The 12,330-nt window shown below is 41.0% G+C and overlaps 1 protein-coding gene across 1 annotated transcript; it reads right to left on the bottom strand.

The window, feature by feature from the left end:
- Window positions 1-298: 298 nt before the first annotated feature.
- Window positions 299-3,707, bottom strand: LOC123693181. The gene is made up of 2 exons (XM_045638168.1): window positions 2,638-3,707; window positions 299-336 (listed from the first exon to the last, which is right to left on the bottom strand). The coding sequence occupies exons 1-2, from the start codon at window positions 3,236-3,238 to the stop codon at window positions 299-301; spliced, it is 639 nt and encodes a 212-aa protein (XP_045494124.1). The 5' UTR covers window positions 3,239-3,707.
- Window positions 3,708-12,330: the final 8,623 nt, after the last annotated feature.

Raw genomic sequence — 12,330 nt, forward strand, 5'->3', positions numbered from 1 at the left:
ATATAGGCGTTACAAAGATCGTTAATGAAGACAAGAAATAAGGTGGGTCCAAGTATACTCCCTTGAGGTACACCAAAGTGAATAGGAAGCTCCTTACTTGTGTAAGCTCCTATTTTAACCATTTGCGTTCGAGTCGCAAGGTAGCTCCTAAAGTAGTCCAGTTGCGAGCCTCGGATACCTATTATTTCGAGTTTATTTAGAAGCGTGGAAGTTCGAATGGTATCGAAGGCTTTGGCGAGGTCGAGGAATATTGTTAGAACCTTGTTTTGTGAGTTCAACTTATTGACAATAAAAGTTGTTAGTTCCTGAACTGCATCGGTGGTGCTTTTATTTCTCCTAAAACCAAATTGTTGACATGAGATAAGTTTGAAATTTTCTAAGTAGTTTATTAGTCTATTATTTACCAAGCGCTCAAGAACCTTCGACAACGCAGTGAGGACTGCTATGGGGCGATAGTTACCAGGAGAAGCTTTTTGTCCTCCTTTGTATATCGGGTGTACGATAGCTTTTTGAAAAGAGCTGGGAAAAGTAGAAGTTTGGAAGCTCAGGTTGAAAATATAGGTTAGGACAGGGGCCAAAGTTTTCGAATATCGTTTAAGAACGGAAGGGGGAATACCATCCCATCCGGATGCTGCATCTGTTCTAAGAGAATGTATAATAGTCGTAATTTCGTTGGGATCGGTTTCAAGTAGAACAAAAGAGGCTACCGGACTCTTACACTGCGGCAGAGTTCGCCCCGTTGAAGAGTGGCTGTTGATTAAATTTTTAGCAAGGCTCTCACCTATTCCTACAAAGAAACTATTAAGGTCGTTACAAGACTGAGACGGTGAGTTTGACAGAGACAGTAAATCACTTGTTCGGTGTTCTGGTTTTGTAGTGTAAGTAATTCTTTTTATAGTATTCCAAAGAATTTTTAAATTATTTCCAGCTTTGTTAAGTTCCTTAGTATCGAATTGTCTTTTTACTCTTTTTAATATATTATTACAAAAATTTCTGTATCGTTTGTAGCTGATCATTAGGGTTTCGTTGTTGGGTGATTTTTTAAATTTTTTGTGAAGTGCATCCCTGTGTTTTATACACCTAAGTAGTCCTGGAGTGATCCAGGGTTTTAGGATTTTTTTCTTAGCAGATTATTTTTTGACAATCGTGCTTTCAGTAATAGCGTTTTGGATGAGTGACACGAGAGCATCAGTAGCAATATTAACATTCGAGATAGAGTATATAGGTGCTAGATCTATTTGTTCAATTATTTTGTCTAATTTATTAAAATCAATTTTAGATATAGTCGAGGTTTCATTGTTTTTTATTTTTTTAAGATAGATGCAAAGCAGGGTAGAGTAGTGATCAGTGACTGTCGTGTTTAAGAGAAGCGAAAGTGATGGAGATTTAGTTCTTAAAATTATGTGATCTAGGCAGTTGGGGCCTCTTGTAGGTAATGTGTGAGCGGGAAGAAAGCCATGACATGCGAGGGTATTAAGGTAGTCGTGACAACGAGGATCCGTTGTTTGTGGTTTAATGTCTAAGTTGATATCGCCAGTTAAAATAACAGATTTAAATCTGGAGAAGGTAGGTAGTATTTCGTTCAGAGTAGAGACGAATAAATCAGTGTTTACAATAGATGGTGATCTATATATACATAATATGGCAATGTCACAACCAATTTCAACCACTAAGCCTGTGGCAGAGTTTTTAAAATCTAATTCTTTATATTTTGTATTTAATTCGCTTCTAATATACACCACAACACCATCGCTCTGATTTAGATGTTTTGTAGTAGAGTACATGTAGTAATTATCTAAACAGGGGATATTACTATTACTTAGACACGAGAGCCAACACTCCGTTAGAACAATAATATCGCAGTTAAAAGCAATTCTGTCCAAAGTTGTTTGGAAAGAAGGAAAATTGGTAGCAATGGATCTTATGTTTTGTGAGAGGATTTTAATATAGTTTTGAGGTTGCTTAATATAATTTTTAGCTTCCTCAGCGCTACAAGAATATGATTCCGATACAGATAATTGATCTAGGTTATCTATATTTATTTCAGCGTTAACGACCATTTTATTAATATACGTTTTAGAGTGACTTTATTTCTATAATGCTGGAAACATATTTTATGCAAATACTCTTTGGGAATGATGAATGCGAATGGTGTGAAGGTGAGTTGCATTTTTGGTTTGTTGGGTGTGTTGTAAATAGGTGTGTGAATGTTTACAAATAAATAATAGTAATCTAGGACATACGACATTTGAATGTTACACAATACGACTAAAAGAAATAATTTATATAAAACTAGTCATAGTTTGTTTTGCAATGATAGGTTTTCTAGTTGTTGATTACATTTTATAACAATATGTTGACTATTCGTGTTCTTCTTTAACATAACGCGACCATTTGATGTCCAACAAAAGGCGTAATTGTTCGCCTTGGCGAAGCTGCGTGTTAAATAGAATAGTTTTTTAGAAGAAGCTGTCAGTTGTTCAGCAATATATACTGGCGTAGGAGGGGCGTCAAGGCCCATGAGAGTTGAGCTTATTTTGTTAGTTGGATTATTTTTATTATATTGTTTAGCAGACTGTAAGAAGCTGTTTTTTATAATGGTATTCGAAAACTCAATGCTGATGCTCGACGTCTTACTATCTTTTTTGGACGGCAACCTAGTAATGTCTCGGATGTCAGAGAGAGAAACTTCCGTATCTAGTTGTTTTGCTAAATGCCGTATGGTTGTGTAGATAGAACTTTTATTTTCTTGCGGTATTTTTGGTACATTACGCAGTTCAACACAGGTTTTAATGCTGTGGCGCTCCAGAGCCTCTATTTTTTCTTCAAGTGAGGATATTTTTTTCTCCATGTCAATGCGAAGAACTTCAAGACCCGATATTTTTGATTCAAGCTCAGTGAGTTGATCTGAGATGTATGTGACAGATTTTTCAATCTCAGTGTTAGTTTCTTCAATTTTTGCGTATTGTGTTTTTATGTCCGTTATAAGAGTTTCCAGTTTATCCAATCTAGTATTCTGGGAGTTTATTAATTCTCTGATCATACTATTCAAATCAATTCTAAGTTCGTTCATTTGGTCATTATGATGGTCGTTGTGCCGGCGACGCTTTGCGCGCTGAGTAATGTTTGTTGCAGAAGGTTCCGAAGAGTGGCCGTCTTCAGTAATCAGTCTGCAAGAATCAGATTCAGTGCGTGATGACTGTTGGTTAGGAGAATTTTTTGGAGGGGTCTTATACATGGTTCAATCTTGGTTCAATAGATATTGCCTCGATAGGATAAGAAGAAAAAAAAAAAAAAAAATTTTTTTTCCTCCTCGTAGACTCGAACCACCGACCGCGTGAGTTAATCGTGTGAATTTCTCCACCGAGCTATCGTCGCTACAACGTAGCCTGTTAAATTTGCGCTATGCCTTTAGGTTTTTTGTGACGAGTGTAAACCGGTTTCTAAGTTAAGTTAATCCACGTCGTCGATGCGTAATGAATTAGCACTTTAACATCACTGTTTTAATATTAAAAAAATGTTTTTGGTTTGTACACGTTACCGCATTTTTTTTAAAGTTTTTTCACTGTTCACTAGGCTTTATCCACGTTATGAATAAGTACACTGGTATCAGTTTGTCAATAATAGAAACACTGTTACAAAAGCTCGTAGATAACTTAAATTGATTGACTCATACGGCACGATCTATCTGCGCGACGGTCACTTGACAACTCAAATACATGCACACAGTTTAAGAAGCAATCAGTAGAAGAACGAAGGAATCACGCACAGAATAAGGGGTTATGCTTTAATTGTTTGCAACCTACACATATTGTAAGTAAATGTCGACAATCAATTTGTTGCAAGAAATGCGGACGTAGACATAATACTATGTTGCATTTAGAGAAGACAGGATTCATTGAAAACACTCAAAGGACACAAGAAGAAAATGATGGGATTGAGAATAAAACTTCGTCTACGCTAGTAGAATCAAAGATTGTGGCAAATTTTGCCAAAAGAGAGCATAAAAGCTATCATGTTCTGCTAGCTACGACACTACTTAAGGCTCAGTCAAATAATGGTAACTTATTTATGGTACGAGCATTGTTAGATCAAGGCTCGCAAGCGTCATTTGTAACTGAAGCAACTGTTCAGTTACTCGGTCTTAGACGTACATCTGTTAATGGTTTGGTATCAGGTCTGGGAGATGGTCAAATGCATATTAAACATGTAGTAACATTATGTTTAAAATCGCGTCATAACTCAGAATTTTCTATTAATGTTAAGGCTTATGTATTAACTTCACTTACGTCTATGCTTCCATGTGTGAAATTAGATGCTCCGAATTGGCTCGAACTCGAGAATGTAGAATTAGCGGACCCAGGTTATGCAACACCAGGTAAGATTGATGTTTTATTAGGGGCAGAAGTTTATGCTGAGATTTTATTAACAGGTATGATGAAACAACCCAAGGGAAATTTAATAGCGCAGAATACGGCCTTTGGTTGGGTTTTATCGGGTAAGGTATCTGATTCACTTTCAGATAAATACAAGGCTAAAAGTTTTCATTTACAGGTTAGAACTGACGATGATTTTTTGAAGCGTTTTTGGGAACTAGAAGCTGAGCCAGATATGATTGTTAAGAAATTTACAAGAGAGGAACAATTGTGTGAAGAGCTGTATGAAAAATCAACTGTACGAAATCGAGATGGAAGGTATGTTGTTACATTGCCATTTAAAAATAAGGATCCTGAGTGCCAGTATGGAGAATCTATAGATATAGCTAAGAATAGATTAGTCGCTTTAGAAAGAAGGCTTGAGAATAATCCTAAATTATATGAGGAATATAGACGAGTAGTAGAAGAATACTTAGTTCTTAATCATATGTCTTTAGTCGAAGAAGACGATTTAGATAATCCAACGGCTGTCTATCTTCCGCATCATGCTGTTGTACGGGAGGATAAAGATACGACAAAGGTTCGTGTAGTTTTTAATGCTTCTAGTAAGGGAACAAATAATGTGTCATTAAATGATGATCTTATGATTGGACCAAAAATCCAACAAGATCTCAGACATATATTAATGAGGTGGAGAACCCATCCCATTTGTATAGTGGCTGATCTTGTCAAAATGTACCGTCAAGTACTTATTAATCCAAGACAGACAAATTTTCAGAGAATTTTATGGAGAACTTTACCGGATCAACCAATTAAACATTTTAAATTGCTCACTCTAACATTTGGAACCGCGTGTGCACCATATCTTGCTGTTAAAACTTTACAACGTTTGGCAGAAGATGAGAAACTTAAATTTCCAGTAGCATCAGAAATTACTAAAAATGATTATTATATTGATGATCTAATGACAGGTTGTGATACATTACAAGAAGCTAAAATTATTTACAATGAAATGAATAAATTAATGAAATCTGGAGGATTTACACTTCAAAAATGGAGCTCTAATTGTAAGGAATTATTAAAGTATATTGGAGAAGATAATAAAGAAAAAGAAGAATCTATGCTAATTAAGGTTGATAATATGGTAAAAGTTTTAGGAATTTCATGGAATCGTAGTTCAGATAGATTTGTTTATTCAATCAATTTACCGGAGATAAAATTTCCAATCACGAAAAGACAAGTTTTATCTAATATTGCTCAAATGTTTGATCCAATGGGTTGGATTGCACCAGTAATCATTGTTGCTAAATTATTTATTCAAAAAATATGGAAGGCGCATTTAGATTGGGATGATGCATTACCTGAAGATTTGAACGAAATTTGGCTTAACATACGACAGCAATGCAAGGAAATTCAACGAGTAGAAATACCAAGGTGGATTTGTTGCACTAGTCAAAGTCATGTTGAACTACATGTCTTCTCAGACGCATCAAGATCTGCTTATGCTGCTGCAGTTTTTATGAGAGTCATCAATCACGATGAATCTATATATGTCAGGTTAGTATCAGCTAAAACAAAAGTAGCACCTATAGAGAAGGAAGTTTCTATACCTCGTTTAGAGTTATGTGGGGCTGTGCTTGCTGCGAAACTTGTGAACGAAGTATCTCAAGTGATGAAGGTATGCAAAGATAACATTTACGGATGGACTGATTCTACAATCGTTTTAGCATGGCTGAAGGGCGGTGCAAGCAAATGGACAACATTCGTAAGCAATCGGGTATCAGAGATTTTAACTATTATGGATTATGATCAATGGGGTCATGTTTCAACCGAAGCCAATCCTTCTGATTGTGCATCTAGAGGTTTGACTCCAACAGAATTACTTTCACATTCACTATGGTGGTACGGACCGGAATGGTTGAAGAACAGAAATATTGAAATGAAAAATCCAGAGATAGTAGATACAGATGAAGAAAGAATACAAGTATCATTAATAGTAAAACAAGATAAATGTGAAGATTTTGAATGGTTAAAATTTTCTAATTTGACTAAAATGCTAAAGGTTATTTCTTATTGTAGAAGAATATTAGGTACTGAAGAAGGAAGAAAGGAAAATTTTGCCGAAGTTTGTAACAGTAAATGAAATGAATGAAACATTAGAAAAATGTATTACACAGGTTCAAGGGATTGCGTTTGAAGAAGAGATCAAGGTTTTAGAGAATAAAAAGGATATACCGAAGAGAAGTCCCCTTCGTACTCTTTGTCCCATTTTAGATCGAAATGGAATATTAAGAGTCGGTGGTCGGATTGATAAGGCTCACGCAAACCATAACACGAAGCACCCGATAATTATGCCAGCTAAGTCTCATCTTACCCAGTTGTTAATATCGGATGCTCACGAAAAAACTTTGCACGGTGGACCGCAAATCATGATAAATTACATTCGGACAAAATATTGGATAGTACGCTGTAGGGATCTAGTAAAACAACATTATAGGAAGTGCCTCACGTGCTTACGATATTCGAAAGCATCGAGAGTGCAGTTAATGGGACAGCTTCTAGATACTAGACTAAAGCCTTGCAAGCCATTTACGGCAACCGGTGTTGATTATGCAGGCCCAGTCAATATTAAGTTTTCTCCAGGTCGAGGGGCAAAGTCTTATAAAGGCTACATTTGTCTTTTCGTCTGTATGGTCACAAGGGCTATACACATTGAGGCTGTAACAGATTTAACCGCTAAGGGATTTATCGCCGCTTTTAGACGCTTCACGTCTAGACGTGGACGTTGCCAGGATTTGTTCAGTGATAATGGCACAAACTTTGTTGGTGCGGACAAACATTTACGAGAAATATTTGACTCTGCTAAATCCAGTTTACCTAATGAAATTGCGGAACTTCTTACATTGGAATTTACGACGTGGCATTTTATACCGCCGCAATCACCTAATTTTGGAGGGATATGGGAGGCCGGAGTGCGTTGTGCTAAGAACCATTTGAAACGGGTCATAGGTGACAGCATTTTAACGTATGAGGAATTAGCTACAGTACTATCACAGATCGAAGCATGTCTTAATTCTAGGCCAATTTCTGTTATTAGTAGTGACGCAGATGACCCTCTCCCACTGACCCCAGGTCATTTTTTAATAGGTGAACCGGTTATAAATATAAGTGATCGTAATTATGATGATTGTAATGTAAATAAATTAGAAAGATGGAATGTTATTCAAAAAATGGTTAATAATTTTTGGCGTAGATGGTCTAAAGAATATTTGGTTACTTTAAATCAGAGGTATAAATGGAATTCGAAATTAGAAGAACCTAATATTAATGATATTTGTATAATTAGAGATGATAACGTTCCACCTTCTAAATGGATTTTAGGAAAAATTGTAAACAAACATATTGGATCAGATAATATAACTCGTGTTGTAACAATTAAGTGTAAGAATGGATATTTAAAACGACCGTTAAGTAAAATTAGTATTTTGCCTAAATAAAAGGATTAGTTAATAGAAGATTATCTTATAAAGTTGTTCAATTTTAGGAAGGTCAGTTGATTGAAGTGTCCTAATATGTATTTGTTTGTGTATGAGTTTAACGCCACTACGTTGATGTATCACGGTGGGCGGTAACGTTTTGTTTAGTTATTTTTTGTTTTGTTTAGAGGTATATTTTAGTTGTTTTTTGTTCCGGACTAGTCCTTGGTGGGCGGAATGTCTAATTATGTTACAATATGTCAAGTTACGACAATTAGTTTCATAAGTTACCACAGCTGCAGTCGTCATACGCCCTCGGCGTAGAAATTTGTATAGACCGCCAGCCCACCCGAGTGTTCGCCTTTTACAAGCCGCCGCAAAATCGACTGGCAGTGGCTGATGTCCGAACCTTGTTGGACTCGCCTCTGCCCACGATCCTCGCTGGCGACTTCAACGCGAAACACACGGCGTGGAACTCCAACACCGTAAGCCCGGACGGTAGACGCCTACTGGACGATGCAGACCGCCACGGTTACGAGGTGCTGGGACCAGAGGTACCAACGCACTACCCGTACTGTGCAGCCCACACTCCGGACGTCATCGACATAGCAGTAGCTCGCGGCCTCATTGCCGCACCGTCGCTTGACGTCCTGGATGACCACCTCATCTCCGACCACCAAGCCGTCCTCTTGACGCTGACAATGACTCCATTGACGACATCGTTGCCTTCTCCAAAGCATCGCCAGGACTGGCGAATCTTTGCCGAATACATGGCTGAACACTCGCCGTCCTTTAGAGTAGAGAGCCCTGCAGACGTCGATCGACTCGCAACGGACCTCAGCGCAGTCATGTCCAATGCGCTTCGAGAGTCCAGACTCGACGCTGCATCTACTCGTAGAAAACCCCAGCTCCCTGCCTACATTCAAGCGTTGTTAGAGAAGAAGAGGAAGCTGCGTAGACTATGGCAAAACCTGCGATGCCCGACCATGAAGACGCGGCTGAACGCTCTGGCATCCAAGATTTCAGACGCACTGGAAACGGTAGCAGTCGAATCTTGGCACACCGCTATCGAGCGAGCCGGCGATGACTGGTCCGGCATGCACCGCCTTTGCCGCCAGCTCTCCAGGAAGCCCTCTCCGATTAGACCCCTCATGGCCGGTGACGGAACCCCACGTTACCGCGCCGAGGATCGAGCGGAGATTTTCGCAGACTACCTGGAGACGCAGTTTACGCCTAATCCAACTGCGAATGTGCAGCATGTAGAGACCATCAAGCGACAGGTGATGGACTACTTAGAATTGCCTATACCGCCAACAGAAGATCCAGTCGTGTTCTCCCCTGGTCGAGTCCAAAGGATGATTCGACGAACTAAACTGCGCAAAGCCCCCGGTCCCGACCGAGTCACCAACGAAGCGCTACGTCACCTACCCCCGCGAGCTATCGCGACGCTGACGCGGCTCTTCAATGGAATCCTCCGTACCGGGCACTTTCCATCCCCGTGGAAGCTCGGCCGAGTCATCCTGATTCCCAAGCAAGGCAAGAACATCATGCTGCCTGAGAGCTATCGCCCCATCACTCTTCTGTCCTCGACCTCGAAAGTCTTCGAGAAACTACTGTTGCTGCACATTACGCCCCACCTTCAGCCACGCGACGAACAGTTCGGCTTCCGCGCCGAACACTCCACCACTTTGCAAGTGACGAGAGTACTGCACCACCTCGCTACCGCCTACAACAAGCGAGAACAATCGGTTGCAGTATTCCTCGATATGGAGAAAGCGTTCGACCGCGTATGGCACACCGGACTCATCTACAAGCTGTCCACGTCTACTACTCCGCGTCGAGTAGTTAAGACTGTGGCCACCTTCCTGCAAGACAGGCGTTTTCAAGTGGCGGTTGAAGATGCTTTGTCCACAGAGCGCCCCATCCGAGCTGGTGTGCCCCAGGGAAGCTGCCTGTCGCCCGTCTGCTATAGCAGATACACGGACGACATCCCAGTCGCTGGCGGAGCCATTTTAGCGTTATATGCCGACGACGCTGCGTTTATTACCACCTCGCTGAACGCCAAGCACGCATCGGTAAAGATGCAGCGAGCACTAGATGCCCTTCCCTCATGGCTGGAGGACTGGAGACTCAAGGTCAACGTGGGGAAAACTCAGGCGATTTCCATCGGGCGGGCGCGCCTTTTGCCACCCCCGGTGTCTCTCATGGGCGAGAACGTCGAATGGTCACCGACGGCCAAGTACCTTGGTGTGACCATTGACAAGACACTCTCGATGCGGCCCCATGTGAAAAACGTGGTCGCCCAGTCGCGCGCCGTGCGGAATATACTCCGCCCCATGCTGGCGTCTCACCTGCCTCTCCGTACGAAGCTGTGCATATACAAGGCGTACGTTCGCACGCGTCTTACCTATGCGGCCCCTGCGTGGTTCGCACTGACCAACGAGACGGACCGCAAGTCTCTGCGAGCGCAGCAGTCGCTAGCGCTCCGCACCATCTCCGGAGCACCACGCTTCGTACGGAATCAGGTCATCTCCAGGGACCTGCGCATGGAGAGCCTGGACGACTTCGTTCGCCGCCTGAGTTCCTCTATGTTCGCGCGCGCCGACGGAGCGCGATCCCAGCACTTGCACGGCATCGCGCCATACCATCGACGACCGCCGGACATAAGAGGCCTACCACGTGACCTAATCTCCTAGGACACGGCCGCTTCCTCGCCACTAGCTGACGGGCGCTCACCGGCACTCTGCCGGCGAGCTCGACCTCGCTGAGCGGCGGGTGAAGCACACTCGGACATTCTCCCCTGCAGCAGCTCGCAGATCGCCCGCGATACCGCGGGCTGGATCGCACTGTAGCAGGATACCTCCCGGACATGACACCTTGGACCATCCGGTCCCACCCAGTGCCCCGCCTGTAGTTGCAGGTGGCGTTGCCACCACTGAAAGGGGCCATCGCCCCGAACAGTTACCCCGAAGCCTGTGAAGGCTTGCGTGGAAGACCCGAGTAGTAGTTATCTGACTTGTGTTTCTTGTGTATCTTGTGTAACTTGTGTAATATTGTGTTAAAGTAAAAATAAAGTAATTTAAAGTGTTGAGTGTTTAAGTGAATCCCGCGAAAACGTCAATTTATACGTCATATACATTCACTCAGCTGTGAAATGAGATCGCTCCACATCCATGTTTTAAAGGTTAAAAGTATTTTTACAAATTAAAATTTCCGTTGAGACACCATTTTGCATGGAAATAGTATTGTTAGTTCGCAAATAAAATTAGCATTCACAACGAAACGTGAGCATTTCTGTGTCAATAAGTCGCGATCAAAAATTCATGAAGCGGAATGTGTAGGCCAGGTCGGGCTTAAGAGGGCTGAATAAACCAGTTAGTGACAAAGGAATGAAATATGGAAGGAAGGTATTTGCGGCAGTTTAGCGACGGGCCGCGGCGGAGGCTCATGCATGCGTAATGCGCGCTCGCCCTGCTAATGCGGCCCGCCGCCCGCCGCACCGCCCATGTAATATCAAATACTCAATAGGTAATAAAAAGTAGATTCTGGTACATAACTTTAAGAATTTACACAATATCATATTAATATTACCTCTAACTAAAGTTTTTCTTTTAAATTTTAAAGACAGTTTAACATAATTTACAGTATTTAAATAAATTAAATGCTCGAGTTTAAATGTATCTTAACTGCGACAGTAACTTCTGCTCACTCCTTTCCAATATCGTTTAAAGCCCGAAGTCCAAACTTAAAACATATTGAAACTTCAATAAAGAGTACACAAGCGGTAAAACTTCAGAAGAAAATTCATTTTTTTTAATACTTTTCTGCATTTGATTAAATTTAACTTCGGTAAAGTCTGATGCAATAGCGTTGCAATCGTTCGAAACGTTAGGGTTAATTGTGAGCGAGATCGCTTTCAAGGATTCCAACACTAATTTAGATGGACAGACTAGACTAAGACTAAAAGCGGTGGGCATTACTCTTTCTATTTCCAGGCTAACAAGTAGACATATCTGATGCACGATTCCACTAATGCTACAGTTTCATAAGCGCAATTCATGAAAAATGTGAGAATGTATGGGCAAGTCACAGATGGTTGGAATGCGCTGTGCGATGCCATAATTTTGTTATCGGTGATTAAGTGTCGGTAATGCGGAGCCGAGCGGGGCCGAGCGGCGACATGCGGAAACCACGACTTTAATCACATATTTGCAACTGCGATACGATATTTTTGAAGCTATGTATTTTATTGGTGTTCAAGTTAACAAAAACTAGCAAATAATGCAGCTTTTACTGAATATGACATTCATGAATTTCACGATATTAGGTTTATAACATTACCACTCATTATTTAATTTATCGTATGACTCGTTTATTTGTTACATGCAGTCATAGTTAAAAGTTGCTAGTCACCTCTTTACGGTTTCAATATCCTACAGTGAGTGAGCACCTGCAGCGTTTTCGTGTTTTATCCAATA

This window comes from Colias croceus, chromosome 7 (genome assembly GCF_905220415.1).
Source record: "Colias croceus chromosome 7, ilColCroc2.1".
Lineage (NCBI taxonomy): Eukaryota > Metazoa > Arthropoda > Insecta > Lepidoptera > Pieridae > Colias > Colias croceus.

What these genes read in the sequence shown, in the direction of transcription:
- LOC123693181 (XM_045638168.1), bottom strand. Translation starts at nt 3,238, where the DNA reads ATGTATAAGACCCCTCCAAAAAATTCTCCTAACCAACAGTCATCACGC. An exon ending in GTTGCCGTCCAAAAAAGATA is followed by an intron (nt 337 to 2,637) that starts GTAAGACGTCGA and finishes ATTTGGTTTTAG; the next exon opens with GAGAAATAAAAGCACCACCG.